General features: G+C 28.1%; 5 protein-coding genes across 9 annotated transcripts; 2 read left to right on the forward strand and 3 right to left on the reverse strand.

Moving 5' to 3' along the window:
- Window positions 1-690: 690 nt before the first annotated feature.
- Window positions 691-3968, reverse strand: LOC118451000 (protein FAM76A). The gene is made up of 7 exons (XM_035887088.2): window positions 3834-3968; window positions 3466-3530; window positions 3155-3368; window positions 2332-2468; window positions 1918-2161; window positions 1586-1823; window positions 691-1224 (listed from the first exon to the last, which is right to left on the reverse strand). Exons 1-6 carry the CDS (start codon window positions 3927-3929, stop codon window positions 1590-1592), a joined length of 990 nt encoding a protein of 329 aa, XP_035742981.1. The 5' UTR covers window positions 3930-3968; the 3' UTR covers window positions 691-1224; window positions 1586-1589.
- Window positions 3969-4100: 132 nt separating this feature from the next.
- On the reverse strand, window positions 4101-9585 carry LOC118450792 (DNA repair and recombination protein RAD54B). Of its 2 annotated transcripts, none has more exons than XM_035886723.2 (10): window positions 9110-9585; window positions 8929-9028; window positions 8760-8852; window positions 8549-8684; window positions 7899-8467; window positions 7053-7809; window positions 6823-6982; window positions 6577-6703; window positions 6265-6495; window positions 4101-4229 (listed from the first exon to the last, which is right to left on the reverse strand). In XM_035886723.2, the coding sequence occupies exons 1-10, from the start codon at window positions 9310-9312 to the stop codon at window positions 4137-4139; spliced, it is 2469 nt and encodes an 822-aa protein (XP_035742616.2). In that variant the 5' UTR covers window positions 9313-9585; the 3' UTR covers window positions 4101-4136. The 2 variants fall into 2 exon arrangements, with proteins under 2 accessions (XP_035742616.2, XP_035742625.2); XM_035886732.2 differs by lacking the exon at window positions 4101-4229 and adding an exon at window positions 6001-6088.
- On the forward strand, window positions 4523-6101 carry LOC118451005 (enoyl-CoA delta isomerase 2). 2 transcript variants are annotated; one of them, XM_035887102.2, is made up of 6 exons: window positions 4526-4715; window positions 4820-4965; window positions 5057-5177; window positions 5320-5409; window positions 5540-5674; window positions 5756-6099. In XM_035887102.2, the coding sequence occupies exons 1-6, from the start codon at window positions 4623-4625 to the stop codon at window positions 5909-5911; spliced, it is 741 nt and encodes a 246-aa protein (XP_035742995.1). In that variant the 5' UTR covers window positions 4526-4622; the 3' UTR covers window positions 5912-6099. The 2 variants fall into 2 exon arrangements, with proteins under 2 accessions (XP_035743001.1, XP_035742995.1); XM_035887108.2 differs by lacking the exon at window positions 5320-5409 and having other exon boundaries at window positions 4523-4715; window positions 5756-6101.
- A 130-nt stretch (window positions 9586-9715) lies between the features above and the next one.
- On the forward strand, window positions 9716-10950 carry LOC118451019 (small ribosomal subunit protein eS10). Its single transcript, XM_035887117.2, has 3 exons — window positions 9716-9869; window positions 10345-10489; window positions 10573-10950. The coding sequence occupies exons 2-3, from the start codon at window positions 10346-10348 to the stop codon at window positions 10906-10908; spliced, it is 480 nt and encodes a 159-aa protein (XP_035743010.1). The 5' UTR covers window positions 9716-9869; window position 10345; the 3' UTR covers window positions 10909-10950.
- A 791-nt stretch (window positions 10951-11741) lies between these two features.
- On the reverse strand, window positions 11742-12724 carry bc10 (BLCAP apoptosis inducing factor bc10). 3 transcript variants are annotated; one of them, XM_035887148.2, is made up of 2 exons: window positions 12621-12724; window positions 11742-12121 (listed from the first exon to the last, which is right to left on the reverse strand). In XM_035887148.2, exon 2 carries the CDS (start codon window positions 12055-12057, stop codon window positions 11815-11817), a length of 243 nt encoding a protein of 80 aa, XP_035743041.1. In that variant the 5' UTR covers window positions 12058-12121; window positions 12621-12724; the 3' UTR covers window positions 11742-11814. The 3 variants fall into 3 exon arrangements, with proteins under 3 accessions (XP_035743041.1, XP_085514714.1, XP_035743022.1); XM_085658588.1 differs by lacking the exon at window positions 12621-12724 and adding an exon at window positions 12206-12614; XM_035887129.2 differs by lacking the exon at window positions 12621-12724 and adding an exon at window positions 12197-12614.
- Window positions 12725-12751: the final 27 nt, after the last annotated feature.

Genomic DNA, 12751 nt, shown 5'->3' on the forward strand with positions numbered 1-12751 from the left:
AAAGTTGTAAGAGAGTAGGAATGAAATGAAAGAAAAAGAAAGAGAGAGAGAGAGAGAGGGAGAGAGAGAGAAAGAGAGGGAGAGAGAGAGAGAGAAAGAAATGAATAGATAAATAGGTACGTACATAGATAGATAGAGAGGAGGAAAAAGAGGAAAAGAGAGAACCGTGTAAATATGCTGAAAGTAGTAAAATATCGAAAGAAAGCGAGAGACTAAACGCCTCGGCAACAAACAAGCAATATTTAGTTCTTATCATCTCTCAATAAAATAAAGAATAAACTCCAACCGTATTTGTACACGCGTGTACAACTCTCGTACGTATATTTAAACGACTATAAATTAAAAGTTAATTATCCTTACACTTCGTATATAGTAAATTGTTACGCATTTATTATCATTACAATTATTGAATAGGTAATGCTCAATTAGCATTTGTTTCTTAAAATAAAAAATAAATATATGGCTGTTGGATATTTACATGAACATGTCACTACCTTTTTGATACCTAAATAAATACATATGTATCCTCCTATATTCTTTTCAAAAGAAAAAAAAGAAGTAACAAATATGGATTGAAAAAAGATGATTAATTAATATTAAAAGAAATGAAAATTTTATGTGTAAAAAGGTTACTCCAAGTACCGACACAACGGTGATGAATGCTTTTAAATGTTTTATTGTAAATTGACCTACACAATCACCATATCTTGGCTCATTTTCGTTACATTATTGTTATTATAAATAAGAAAATGTTACGAGAGCCGTATCATTCAATTCATACAATCTATTCACATATAACATCATTTATTTATTTATTTATTTATTTATTTATTTATTTATTTATTTTATTTTATTTTTTAACGCTATTTCGTTCGAGAACATAAAAAAAATCGCTTTTTAATCCTGGGAGACGTTGCTTAAATTCTTCAAAATTTCTTTCTTCCACGACAAAAACTTATTTTGCATGTAAGCAGAATTGTCACTCGCGAATTATTTAAGAAAAAGACTATCTAACTTATATATAACTTTTACACGCACTCGTCCTCCCGCACAAGGAGTAAACAAGACTTTCATGTATACATCGAAGATGGTATACATTCCTATAGTAATTAGAAAAATAATACAATTTTGTTTTATTAATGGAAACAATTAACTATTCGTAATGTACCACATGATTTATGAAGTTATGGGCATTCGAGTATGTTGTTGCAGCTAACGAAGTTCCTGCAAACAGTTTAGAAAATCTAACGTGGTATTCGTATTGTTATCTTGTCGATTTGAAATCAGTTATACCGTTTGAAAAATCAATAAATCATGCAAAGAAAAAAAGGATTACGAACACTCCGATTATTAATCCGAAATATTAATTTATATTAGTTGTTTAACAATTGCCAACATGAATAACAAACGCAACAAATTATATAAAGAATGAAAAATAATACAATTAATCGTGAGATATCTCTATACTTTGATCATTATAGTTAATACGTAACATACATAATGTCGCTCTATTCGATCGAATCAATTAACCTTGCAATTGCAATCAAGTCGGTAAGTGTATTAGACAATAGATACAATCTCCTACCTTATCAAGGTACAGGGCTGTCTGTTCCACTTCCACTGTTGGTCCCAGCTTCAGTCTTAGTAGCAGCTACTCTGTCACCTCGTTTGGATGTCTTCGATAACGATGCAACTTCTTTTAATAAACTGGATATCTTATGTTGCATATTAGATATTTTAGCTTCGTATTCTTTTTCAGTTGCTTTCATTTTATTACGTAGTTCTGTCTCAGATGTAAAATTTTTTGCCTTTAATTCCGTTATCTGCGTTTAACAAAAAGTCAAATTTATATATAACACGAGACTGTGATTTATTAACAAATAGAAAAGCTGTAAATGGTACTAAATTTATATAGACCTGTCTGTCTTTAGCTAGGAGTTGTCCATCTTTGATACTGATTTGTTTCTGAAGATGAGCTATTTTCTCTTTGAGTTGTGTAACTGCGACCACATGATCCGAACTGTTTGGATCGTGGGGATCATGTACACCGGCCATTCGTGCCGCTTTAACCGGAGTAGGGCCATTCGTATCCCCTCCTTCCGATTGTGGTGGTAGCTTTGTGACATCAACTCTGTGTGGCCTCTTATTGTGACCTTTTAATCTATAACAAATAAATCAAGTCAAATAAGAAGTTTATATTGAAAATGTAATAAATCGAATTTCTCTGTACTGAATATATCTTACACGCGACAAAAATTTTAATCTTGGCCAAGATTTCAAAAATTACTATGCATAATGTTAGCTTGTGACATTAGGTATTTGAATAATTACTTTTGTTCTTTGTGTTTAGCGGCCCGTTGTTGAGCCAGTTTCATATGTGCTCTCCTCTCTGCATCTGACTGTTTTGTCTTAGCCAAGGCCCGCTTATATGACAGAGTACATAGCCAACATAACAATTTGCCGTCAACCTAAAAACAAAAATACCATGGTAACTAGCAGTAGCGTTACTGCGACTTTAATGTATTACCATATACCAACAAGAGAGAGGTCTTAGCTGTAGAAACTACACTTGATGTTTATTCGTTCTCTAAAAAAAGAAAAGAATTTGTGACAGGAAGTTATACACACTGATCCGATAAAGATATACGAATCAAAAGAGAACAGTGTGCACAGCTACCCTCCGTTATGCAGGAACACAGGAAATATGGAAATCTAAGAAACTCTGCATGAAAAATATCTGTATAGACAGTTGTAAATGTTATAATAACATGCAATACCAATTTTATAGATGAAAATTTCTTGTGTTCCAAAAAAGTGCACAAAGCATAGAGGAAAGACAAAGCATTAAATATATTCAAAATACATTGTAATCAATTTAGGAATCTTTATATGTATGTAAGTTAATACATGCAAGATAAATGTTATTAATAATATATTGCTTTATAGAAAATGATCTGAAAAGAATATATTTGCACATAAGAATATATAAAAACTAAAATTGATAACACGTTCTTAATACAAGTTAAACATATACGTCAGCATTATGTTAATACAAAAAATGTCGCAAGTAATAGCGATAGTATCTGAACAGCTGAAGATGTCTCCTTCGCTGTGATAAAGTATAATCTTTTAAAAAAATTAAATAACCTTTTACCTTTTTATCTTCATCCTGTCTGTCAAAGGCACACTTTTGTTTGCATTGCTCGCAAGTGACTGGAGGACCATAACGTTTTTCAGAGTTAGTACACCGTTGACACTTACTGCCAATAAATGCAGCAATTGTGTTGCAATATTCACACGCTGATGGTTTTCCATATGACTTGACATTTTGTTCACACTTTTTACATATGGTACTTGTATTTCCTTTTCTATATAAATAAAAAGAACAATAATTTGTAAGTATAATTCTTATATAGAAAGACTATATCTACATCTATCAAAACATTGCTTTGTTTCTATACTTACATCGTCTGTTGGAATTCCGATCTACAGTATGTGCATTTCACAACAGGGAATGCGCCTCTACATTCCTAAAGCAATAAAAAATAAAACTTAACTTCTAATAAGCTATTCAACAAAGATCAATTTGATTTCTAAAACTTTTTATAATAGATTCATCGATCCAGTATTATTTGTAAATTATCTTGAATAATAGAAAAGTTTTCAAAACTAAAGTAGACAACTAATCATGCATTAAACGGACAATGATATTAAATGTTCTAATATTAGCAATCCATTTCTACGAAACGAAAGAGACGCTTCGAAACGTCCCGCTGAAGTACGAAATCTCGCGCATAAATTCTTATAAACGAATTATAATCGAAAAAATATACCTTGCATAATTGTTGTCCTGGCGAAAGCTCCTCGAAAGGATGCCTGGAGAAACATCTTGAGCACGCAAAAAGTGCCTGCACATTGTTCGTGCTCATTCTCAAACAGCGAATCGTGTTTGCCCTTGCAGCTTCCAAATCGTAACGTCACGAACGATAAAACCAATTTCGAAAGGCGATCGAAAACGATGTTAACCGCGCTTCAATGCGTCTTCACAATTGTTTTCAACAAAAAAAAAAAAAAAACGTAAAAATCGCGACGTAGATATGCCGTGCTCTGTTTTCTTACATGTTTTATTAAATTGTTCACGTAAGACGCTGACTTCTCACAAGCATAACCACCTTACTCTTTTGCACTTGTTCCAACCGGTTGTTGATTTCATGCAGCCATCTGTACATCTAAACGAGAAACAGAAATTCGTACCAAAATTCAGAACGAACGAAGCGCTAACTATTAATCAATTTCAAAAATTTTATCATTATTTAAAAATATATAGTAAATTTTTCTTTTGTTTTTTATTTTTATAATTTTTTTCTAACACAAATTTTGCTCTTACGTCAGAAAAATATAAATGGTAAAAAATAGGATTTTTTTGCGTAAAATATTACTTTTCTAAATGATTTAAAATAGTTTTTTTCTGTAAAACTAGAAAAATTCTATTTAGTAATATTTTCTGTACGAATACTAGTGCTTATAAGAAATTTATATTTGTATATATATATAAAATATTTCTTTATCTACGGATCAGATGATGACTTCATTATAATGATATTGAGATATATGCAATAAACATGGAAGGACATATTCTAAAAGTTAATTTAGAGAATGGAATTCAAAAGATCATACTTAATAGACCTAAGAAAAAAAATGCTTTATCAATAAAGGTAATATGTTTTTAACATTAATTAAAATATTAGTATATATTTCTTTATAATTCCGTTTTGCTGATATTATAAAAAAAAAAACATTTATATATATTATTATACAGATGTACCAAGAAATAGAAAATATTTTAAATGATTCTTCAAAAAACGATAGCATACATATGGTTGTCTTAACTGGAGCAGGAGATTTTTTTACTAGTGGAAATGATATTAACGTATTATATTCAATTGAAAATTTCATACATTTTAAGTGAATATAATTTTACTTATAAATTACATTAATATTTTATATAAGTATATATTTAACACAATAATAAGTTTATAAATTTGAATTCTTACAGAAATTTTATTGATGCTCTGATTACCTTTCCTAAACTATTGGTAGCTATTGTAAATGGCCCAGCTATTGGTATTGGAACCACTATGCTTGGACTTTTTGATATAGTATATGCTTCAGAAAAAGTAATTTCATTACAAACTTGCACTAAAATTATTTTGTTTAATCAACTGTTAGATTGATGTTTCGTCTCTGAATCATTATGTGTGATAATTAAGAAGCAATATATAAATCTTTTACTAAAGTTTAATTTTTTATATTTTTAAGGCATATTTCTATACACCTTTTACTAAATTAGGTCTAATAGCTGAAGGTTGTTCTTCATATACATTTCCAAAAATAATGGGACCGAGTAAAGTAATAGTGTAACATATATTTATAAATTTATATATTAATCTAATTAGAAATCTTTATTTTTTTCATGTAAATATTCTATTAAATAAACTCATTCTCTAACAAAGTATATTGAAAAATTTGTATTTTTAAGGCTGGCGATATGTTATATCTTGGTTATAAAATGAATGCTAAAGAAGCTAAAGAATATCATTTAGTTGGAACAATATATAAAGATGTAGAAGAAATATGGATATATCTAAGAAAACTGAATCAACTTTCTATAAAGGTATATATATTTCAATTTCACAATTTTAATATTTTATTTACCATTTATACTAATTAAATAATTATTGAAATCAAACTCCAGTCTATAATGGCCATCAAATATTTAGTACAAAAATGGAATAAACAAACTTTGTTGGAAGTAAATAAGACAGAAGTGGAAGAACTTAAGAAAATATGTGAATCAAAGGAAGTTACTAATAAATTATTAAATTTTATATCAAATAAGAATAAATTATAATTTCTAATTTTCATTAATGTTCAATTTAAAAATCATTATAATATAATGTTATATACTTTTGATTATACTATATTTTATTTTATTATCAAAGAACTTCTAAATTGATTCATATTTTTAAGTTATAGAGTTTTTAAATATGAATGAAATATGTTTAGATACTTGTTTTAACATAAGCTCCTAAAAAAAGATATATATTAAAATATATATTATATCGTGATTAAATATATTATCATGGTGATAACTACTTATATTATGATATAAAACTAATTAACGATGATACAAAGATGTAAACAAATGTAATATTTTTTAAATAATAATACTTTCATTAATATCTTGTAATTCTGTTATCTTACTTGCATCATATCGTCCCCAAATGGTTTTCTATAATGTTGCCAATCAAGAAGTTGATTAATAGTTAAATTTTGTTGAGATTGCTCTTTTTTTATAATATTTTTTGTATACTCTTTTCTGTTTGTATCCTCACATTCATCTGATAATTCATTGAGATTTACTTGATCGCCACATATACAATTCATCAAATCATGTGTCAAAGAATCTGTGTTTAATGTTAAAGTAAATAGATCCTACAAACAACATGTTGATAAGAAAATCATTTTAATGACAATTATTAAATTGTACGAATATTGTAAACGACTTTAATTTACCTTTAATTCACTGGATGATAGTTTCAAAGAAGAAAGATTATTTGCATCAATAACAACTTCACTTAAATTTGTTTTACTAATTTGGCGTTGGTATATTTTTTCTTCAATCGTGCCTGACATTAGTAATCTATTAATTGTATAATGAAGAATTTTTATTATTAGTATTTTTATTAATGGATTGATGATGATAATTACTAATTTTTAAATTACTGAAACAACAAGTTATGTATTATAATTGTAACATACCTGTAGATATAAACACTCTTTTTTTGACCATGTCTCCATATTCTCGCCATAGCTTGAGCATCTGACGCAGGATTCCAATCTGAATCAAATAATACCAATCTAGATGCTCCTGGTAAATTCAATCCGACACCACCTGCCTTAGCACTTAATAAGAATATTTCTGTAATTATAATCATGTAACTTTATAAAAAAAAAGATATAGCATAATGGCAATACATATGTTTACTTACTACTATCATCAGTTTTGGAATTGAATTGTTCTATAATTTTCATTCTTGCCACATTTTGTGTACTACCGTCGAGTCTGCAATATTTCAGTCCTTCGGCATTGCAAATAGATTCGAAAAAATCAAGTGTTTGTGTGTAATAAGAAACGAGTACTATTTTTTCATCAGTTTTTTTTAAGTTTCTCATTAAACATCGAACGATCGTTATTTTACCGCAATATTCTGTTTCATTACCATTCGAAGCATTATCATTTCTTATTAATTGTAAAAATGCTGGATTATTATTTAAAAAGTTATCTTTATCCTTTGTAAATAAAACTGGATGATTACAAATCTTTTTAAGAGCTGTTATAATTGTTAAATGTGTAGCTTTTTTCTCCGATATTGTCTTGTCAAACCAAGTATCTACCACAAGGGAATACAAGTTTTTTTGTTTTTCTGATAAATGGCAAAATATAACCATTTCATGCTTGCGCGGCAAATATTTACTAATTATTTCTTGGGTTCGTCTTAAGATAAAAGGATTAGTTGCATCGCGCAATTCTTTAGCTCGTTCATTTCCTAAAGATTGAGCATCATCCGATGCATATGGACATTGAGAAGTAATGATAGGATCTTCATAATAACGTTTATATTCGGTACTACTACCTAAAATAATAGGATTTACAAAATTGACGAGCGTATAAAATTCCTGTAAATCATTCTGTATAGGTGTGCCTGATAAAAGAATTCTTCTTTTACAATCAATTTCTTGTAAAAGCTGTGAAACATAAAATTTATTTGTTAAATATAATAACACGTGAACTTGTTAAAAAAAAATAATTCAATAAAATAAAACAATACTATTACCTTGGCTGCCTGTATATTACTATTTTTCAATCTATGTCCTTCATCGCATATTATTAAATCAAAATTTATTTCTTTGATTTCTTCATAAGTTCTAACAAGCATTTCATAACTAATAATTAGTACCTGTGATCTTGGTTGTCTTTTAAAATTTTGTGGCTTATTTTTACTATCAGCAACAAAAGGAAAAATCCTATGAGAGCCCAACCAATGAATAAATTCTTTTTTCCAATTATTACACAAACTGCTAGGAGTCACAATAAGTACACGTTTTAATATTGGTTTACCAAATGGTCCTTTCTTTAAGAGTGTCCATATCAATGTTATACATTGTAATGTTTTTCCAAGACCCATTTCATCTGCTAAAATAGCACCAAAATTATTTTCGATTTTAATTCCCATGATACATTCATAAAGAAAAATAACTCCATCTCGTTGATGAGGTCTAAGTACATTTGTCAGACAAGCATCTACAGACACTTGTTGTTCAGTTTCTGGACTAATATTATCAGTACCATCTATTTTAGTGCAAAAACTTGGCATTATCAATGCTTCAGAAGTTAATTCAGAACCTATAATATAACATTGATAAACTGTAAAATAATGGAATGAAATATTTGTCCATAAATATTTTTAACTTAAAAATTTCATACTCTTTTTAAGTGAAACTGCTAATAAACATGAACCAACATTGGAAGTTTTAAGTCTCTTTCTTGGTGGTTCTTTGTCTTCTATACTTTGACAAGTATCACCTATTAAGTTTACATCATGTGATACCAAGCTAATTATCTAATAATAATTTTAAATTGATTTTAATATTAACGTATTAACTTATTGGTCAAATATATTACAGTATATATTTACCTCAACTTCTTTACTGGCAATAAATAATCTAAAACCTTCATTTAAACATTGTGGATTGACTGTTGTTCTACCGATAATACTACCGTCCAGATTCTATTTATTGATAAAAAGAAATATACAGTATATTCTTATAATAATCTATTAAATAGTACCGTGTCAAACATATTACCTTCAAAACTGCATTTTTTCCAAAAACTTCTAAAAATCCATCACTGTCCCATGTTTTATGTTTTTTAGTAGTTACTTTACCAAATACAACGTTGAACATACTAAAATCAATATTAGTTCATATTATTAATAAAAAAAAATAGGATTAAAATAGATTAAATAAAGCATACAAAAATATTTACAGTTTATTATTACTTTCTACATATGAACGTTCATTTTTATTTATGGCATTCAATTCAGGATTACATTCGAGAATCGTTGAATCATTTTTTACTTCATTGTCAATGATAACCTGTTTTGATTTATTAAAAAAACTTAACACTTTCGAAGTACTTCTAACAGAATTATTTAAATTATCAAATTCTTCATTGTTTTTGTGTGACATTTTGCTGAAAGTGCACGAAAATAAATCACCAAAAATGAAAAACTTCAATCTTAATGTTTTGTTATTTAGATTAATTATATATATTATTTACAACTATGTAAATAATATTATAATTAAATAAATACTCTTCACATTATAAAAAATACTACATATATAATACGCAATCTTTTTGATATTTGCGCTTCACGAAATTTATAAACCATCTTTCGAATTTACATTACAGAGGGCAGCACATTTATACGGAAATATTAATAGCATGACTGACAATTTGATTAAATAAAAGTTGAGTAATCATTAATTAGATTAATTATTCATAAATTTATATTTATGCTTTTATGAGCACAAACAATTGTCTGTAATAATTGTATTAAAGTAAATAAAATTTGTACATATTATATTTAATCTTCTTTTGATTTAAGTGAAGAGAATCGTACACATAGCGACATTAGGCGTTTTCAAACTGATTGGTAACATTTCTCAAACCTTGTTTGTCTATATTAGTGTGGTCACCCTGTATGTCTTTCCTCTTGTAAAGAAGGTCCACAAAGAAACATCAAGTACGTTTTTTTATGTTAAATATCTACCGAAATCTTGCCAATCTGTTGATATTGCGAAATATTCTTAATATTATTAAATTATATATGTTTTTAGAAATATATTATTTCAAACAATGTTAAATATTTTTAATGCAGACACGTGATAAATTTTTTACATTATGGAATCTGAGAAACTAATAATACTTTTTTCAAACTTATATATTATTATATATTAATGATCTTATAAAAGTTACAGAGATTTAGAATTCTATGCATTTCTGATGAAAATATAATTGCTTTTAACGTTTAGCCTATATTACAAATGTAATTATGTTTTATTATCTATAGTACATGTTTATCAACCTAACATGTGTCTATTGGTCCTTTAAAAGTAACAAATTAGCAAGATTACATACTAAATAACTGATATTACATAGTAGGTAATATCTCAACTTATGAATAATAACATAGAATTAAATATTTATAATATTTTCAGGATGTTGATGCCAAAAAAGAATCGTGTTGCTATATATGAGTACTTGTTTAAAGAAGGTGTCATGGTAGCAAAGAAAGACTACCATGCTCCTAAACACCCTGAACTTGAATCAATCCCCAATTTACAAGTAATTAAAGCAATGCAGGTAAAATTTATTTTGATGTTCAATTTTAAAAGAAATTATGCGTATTTTTTCACTTTTATAACATTTCTTTCATTATTTTATAGTCTCTCAAATCCAGAGGACATGTCAAAGAACAATTTGCATGGCGACATTTCTATTGGTATTTAACGAACGAGGGTATTGAATATCTACGTGGATACTTGCATCTTCCACCTGAAATAGTACCGTCTACATTAAAAAGACAAGTAAGGTCTGAAACTGCAAGACCCAGACCAGCTGCAGGACCAAGAAGCGAAGCTTCAAGACCAACAGAGGACCGTGCTGGATACAGGCGAGGTCCAGGAGGTCTTGCTGGACCTGGTGATAAAAAAGCTGATGTTGGTGCTGGTACAGGTGATTTAGAATTCCGTGGTGGATTTGGACGTGGAAAAGCCCCATAAGCAATTTTTGTAAAATAAAATAATAAAAATTTCTTAATGTAATACTGTGTTTTAATTTTTCAAAAGATAATATTTTAGTACTTGTCTATTTGATATGTAAATATGTTCATTATTATTTATTATTATTATAATATGCAAATTTTACTATCTAATCTGTATATATGAAATAGATAGATTCATTGGTCATTTCTATTAGAATAAAATTTTCATTCTTTAAGTTTTCTTATATAATATTTACAATACCATCTTTACAAAAATTTTGTTCTTATTAATTTTTATCCAAGATGTTTCTCTAAAACTATAATTAACAAATAGAAACAACAAATAGACTTATAATAATTTATTTATTTTACATTTAGAATATACCTTTTCTGTTAATACATTAAAGAAATATCATTTAAACACATTTGTAAAGTCACTGAAATGCCATATTTTAAAAAGAAGTTATCTATCAGGAAGATCATTATAACAATGTTACAATTATGTTAATGTCTATATTTTTATGAATTTCCATGAGTTAACTATGCTACATGGTAAGTTTGTCAATGGATGAAATTGTATACGTTTTACAGTTTTCTCGAAGATTAGACAATTTATCAAGAATTTAGCTCTAGTTTTCGAATCCTAACAAATAAACTCGATACATTTATTTTATGAAATATTTGATATTCTTTAATAGCTCATAATTGGAAGGTTATGAAATATAAGAGTTTATAATACATTTGTTATAAAACTGTAAGCTGATAACTTATATTTTTGTGTTCATACTCTATATAAATACATATAGATTTTATATATCACTCAAATTGACTATTTCAGGATAATATTTCTTAAACTCATTCTTGAAGAAGACAGTTGCAAAAAACAAGTACAATTGAAATATCTAGGAAGAATGATAAAATCATTTTAACCATTAGCACATCTTACAGTGTCGCAATTTTTGCTCCATAGGAAGCAGTTACCGATACCACTGTAACATATCAGAAAAATTGCGACTAAGAAAACTAAACCGCACGTATTACAAGGTTTTCTTTCCAAAAAGAATCCAATTAGATAAAGTGCCATAAACATAACGTGCGTTTGTAGCAATGCAGGATTTACGGGTTTGGGTATTAATAATACTGGAAGCAACCACTGTAGGCAATACATTCTTCCTGTTGTGTCTTAGCGTTGTACACAGGATATATCAGTCAAATCTCATCTACGCGAGAACCTTTTAAAAGACAACGTAAAAAAATGCGTTAGTCACATCCTTATAAAAAACAAATATCTATTATTACTTCATTACTTTATGAACCTCATTCGGAAGCATCATTGCCTGTGCAGAGAATATTTTTTCCTTCTTTTTCTTATCAAATGCAATCGAGCTTACGATTGCATTTGTAACGATATTAATATTTTCACAAACAATATTTTACAATTCAAGGCCACAAATATAATCACCAATTCCAAGACAACTCGTCTTAAATTCGATCAATCGTGAAACGACAGGCGATAGAATGTTCTCTTCTACCGTTAACCAATCAGATTATCTATGCGTATAAAGTTTATGAAGAACAGCAAATGACTTCACCTTTTTTCAGAAACGAAATGCAATATTAAAAGATTGCAATTAATAATCAATTTAATTTTTATAAAGTAAGCTACTTAAATAGAAAAAAATGTCCGAGACATCATCTACAATCACGAATCATTTATCTGTCACTTCGTACCTTATATGACCATATTAGCAAAGAGTTCAAATCGAAGTTTCTAGAGAACAGAGGATTCTACCAATCATCCAATAAAAATGCAGGATTTTTCATGCACATAACACACACACACGTTCATATACATATGGTAA

This window comes from Vespa mandarinia, chromosome 8 (genome assembly GCF_050613455.1).
Source record: "Vespa mandarinia isolate Hongniang chromosome 8, ASM5061345v1, whole genome shotgun sequence".
NCBI classification, from domain to species: Eukaryota; Metazoa; Arthropoda; class Insecta; order Hymenoptera; family Vespidae; genus Vespa; species Vespa mandarinia.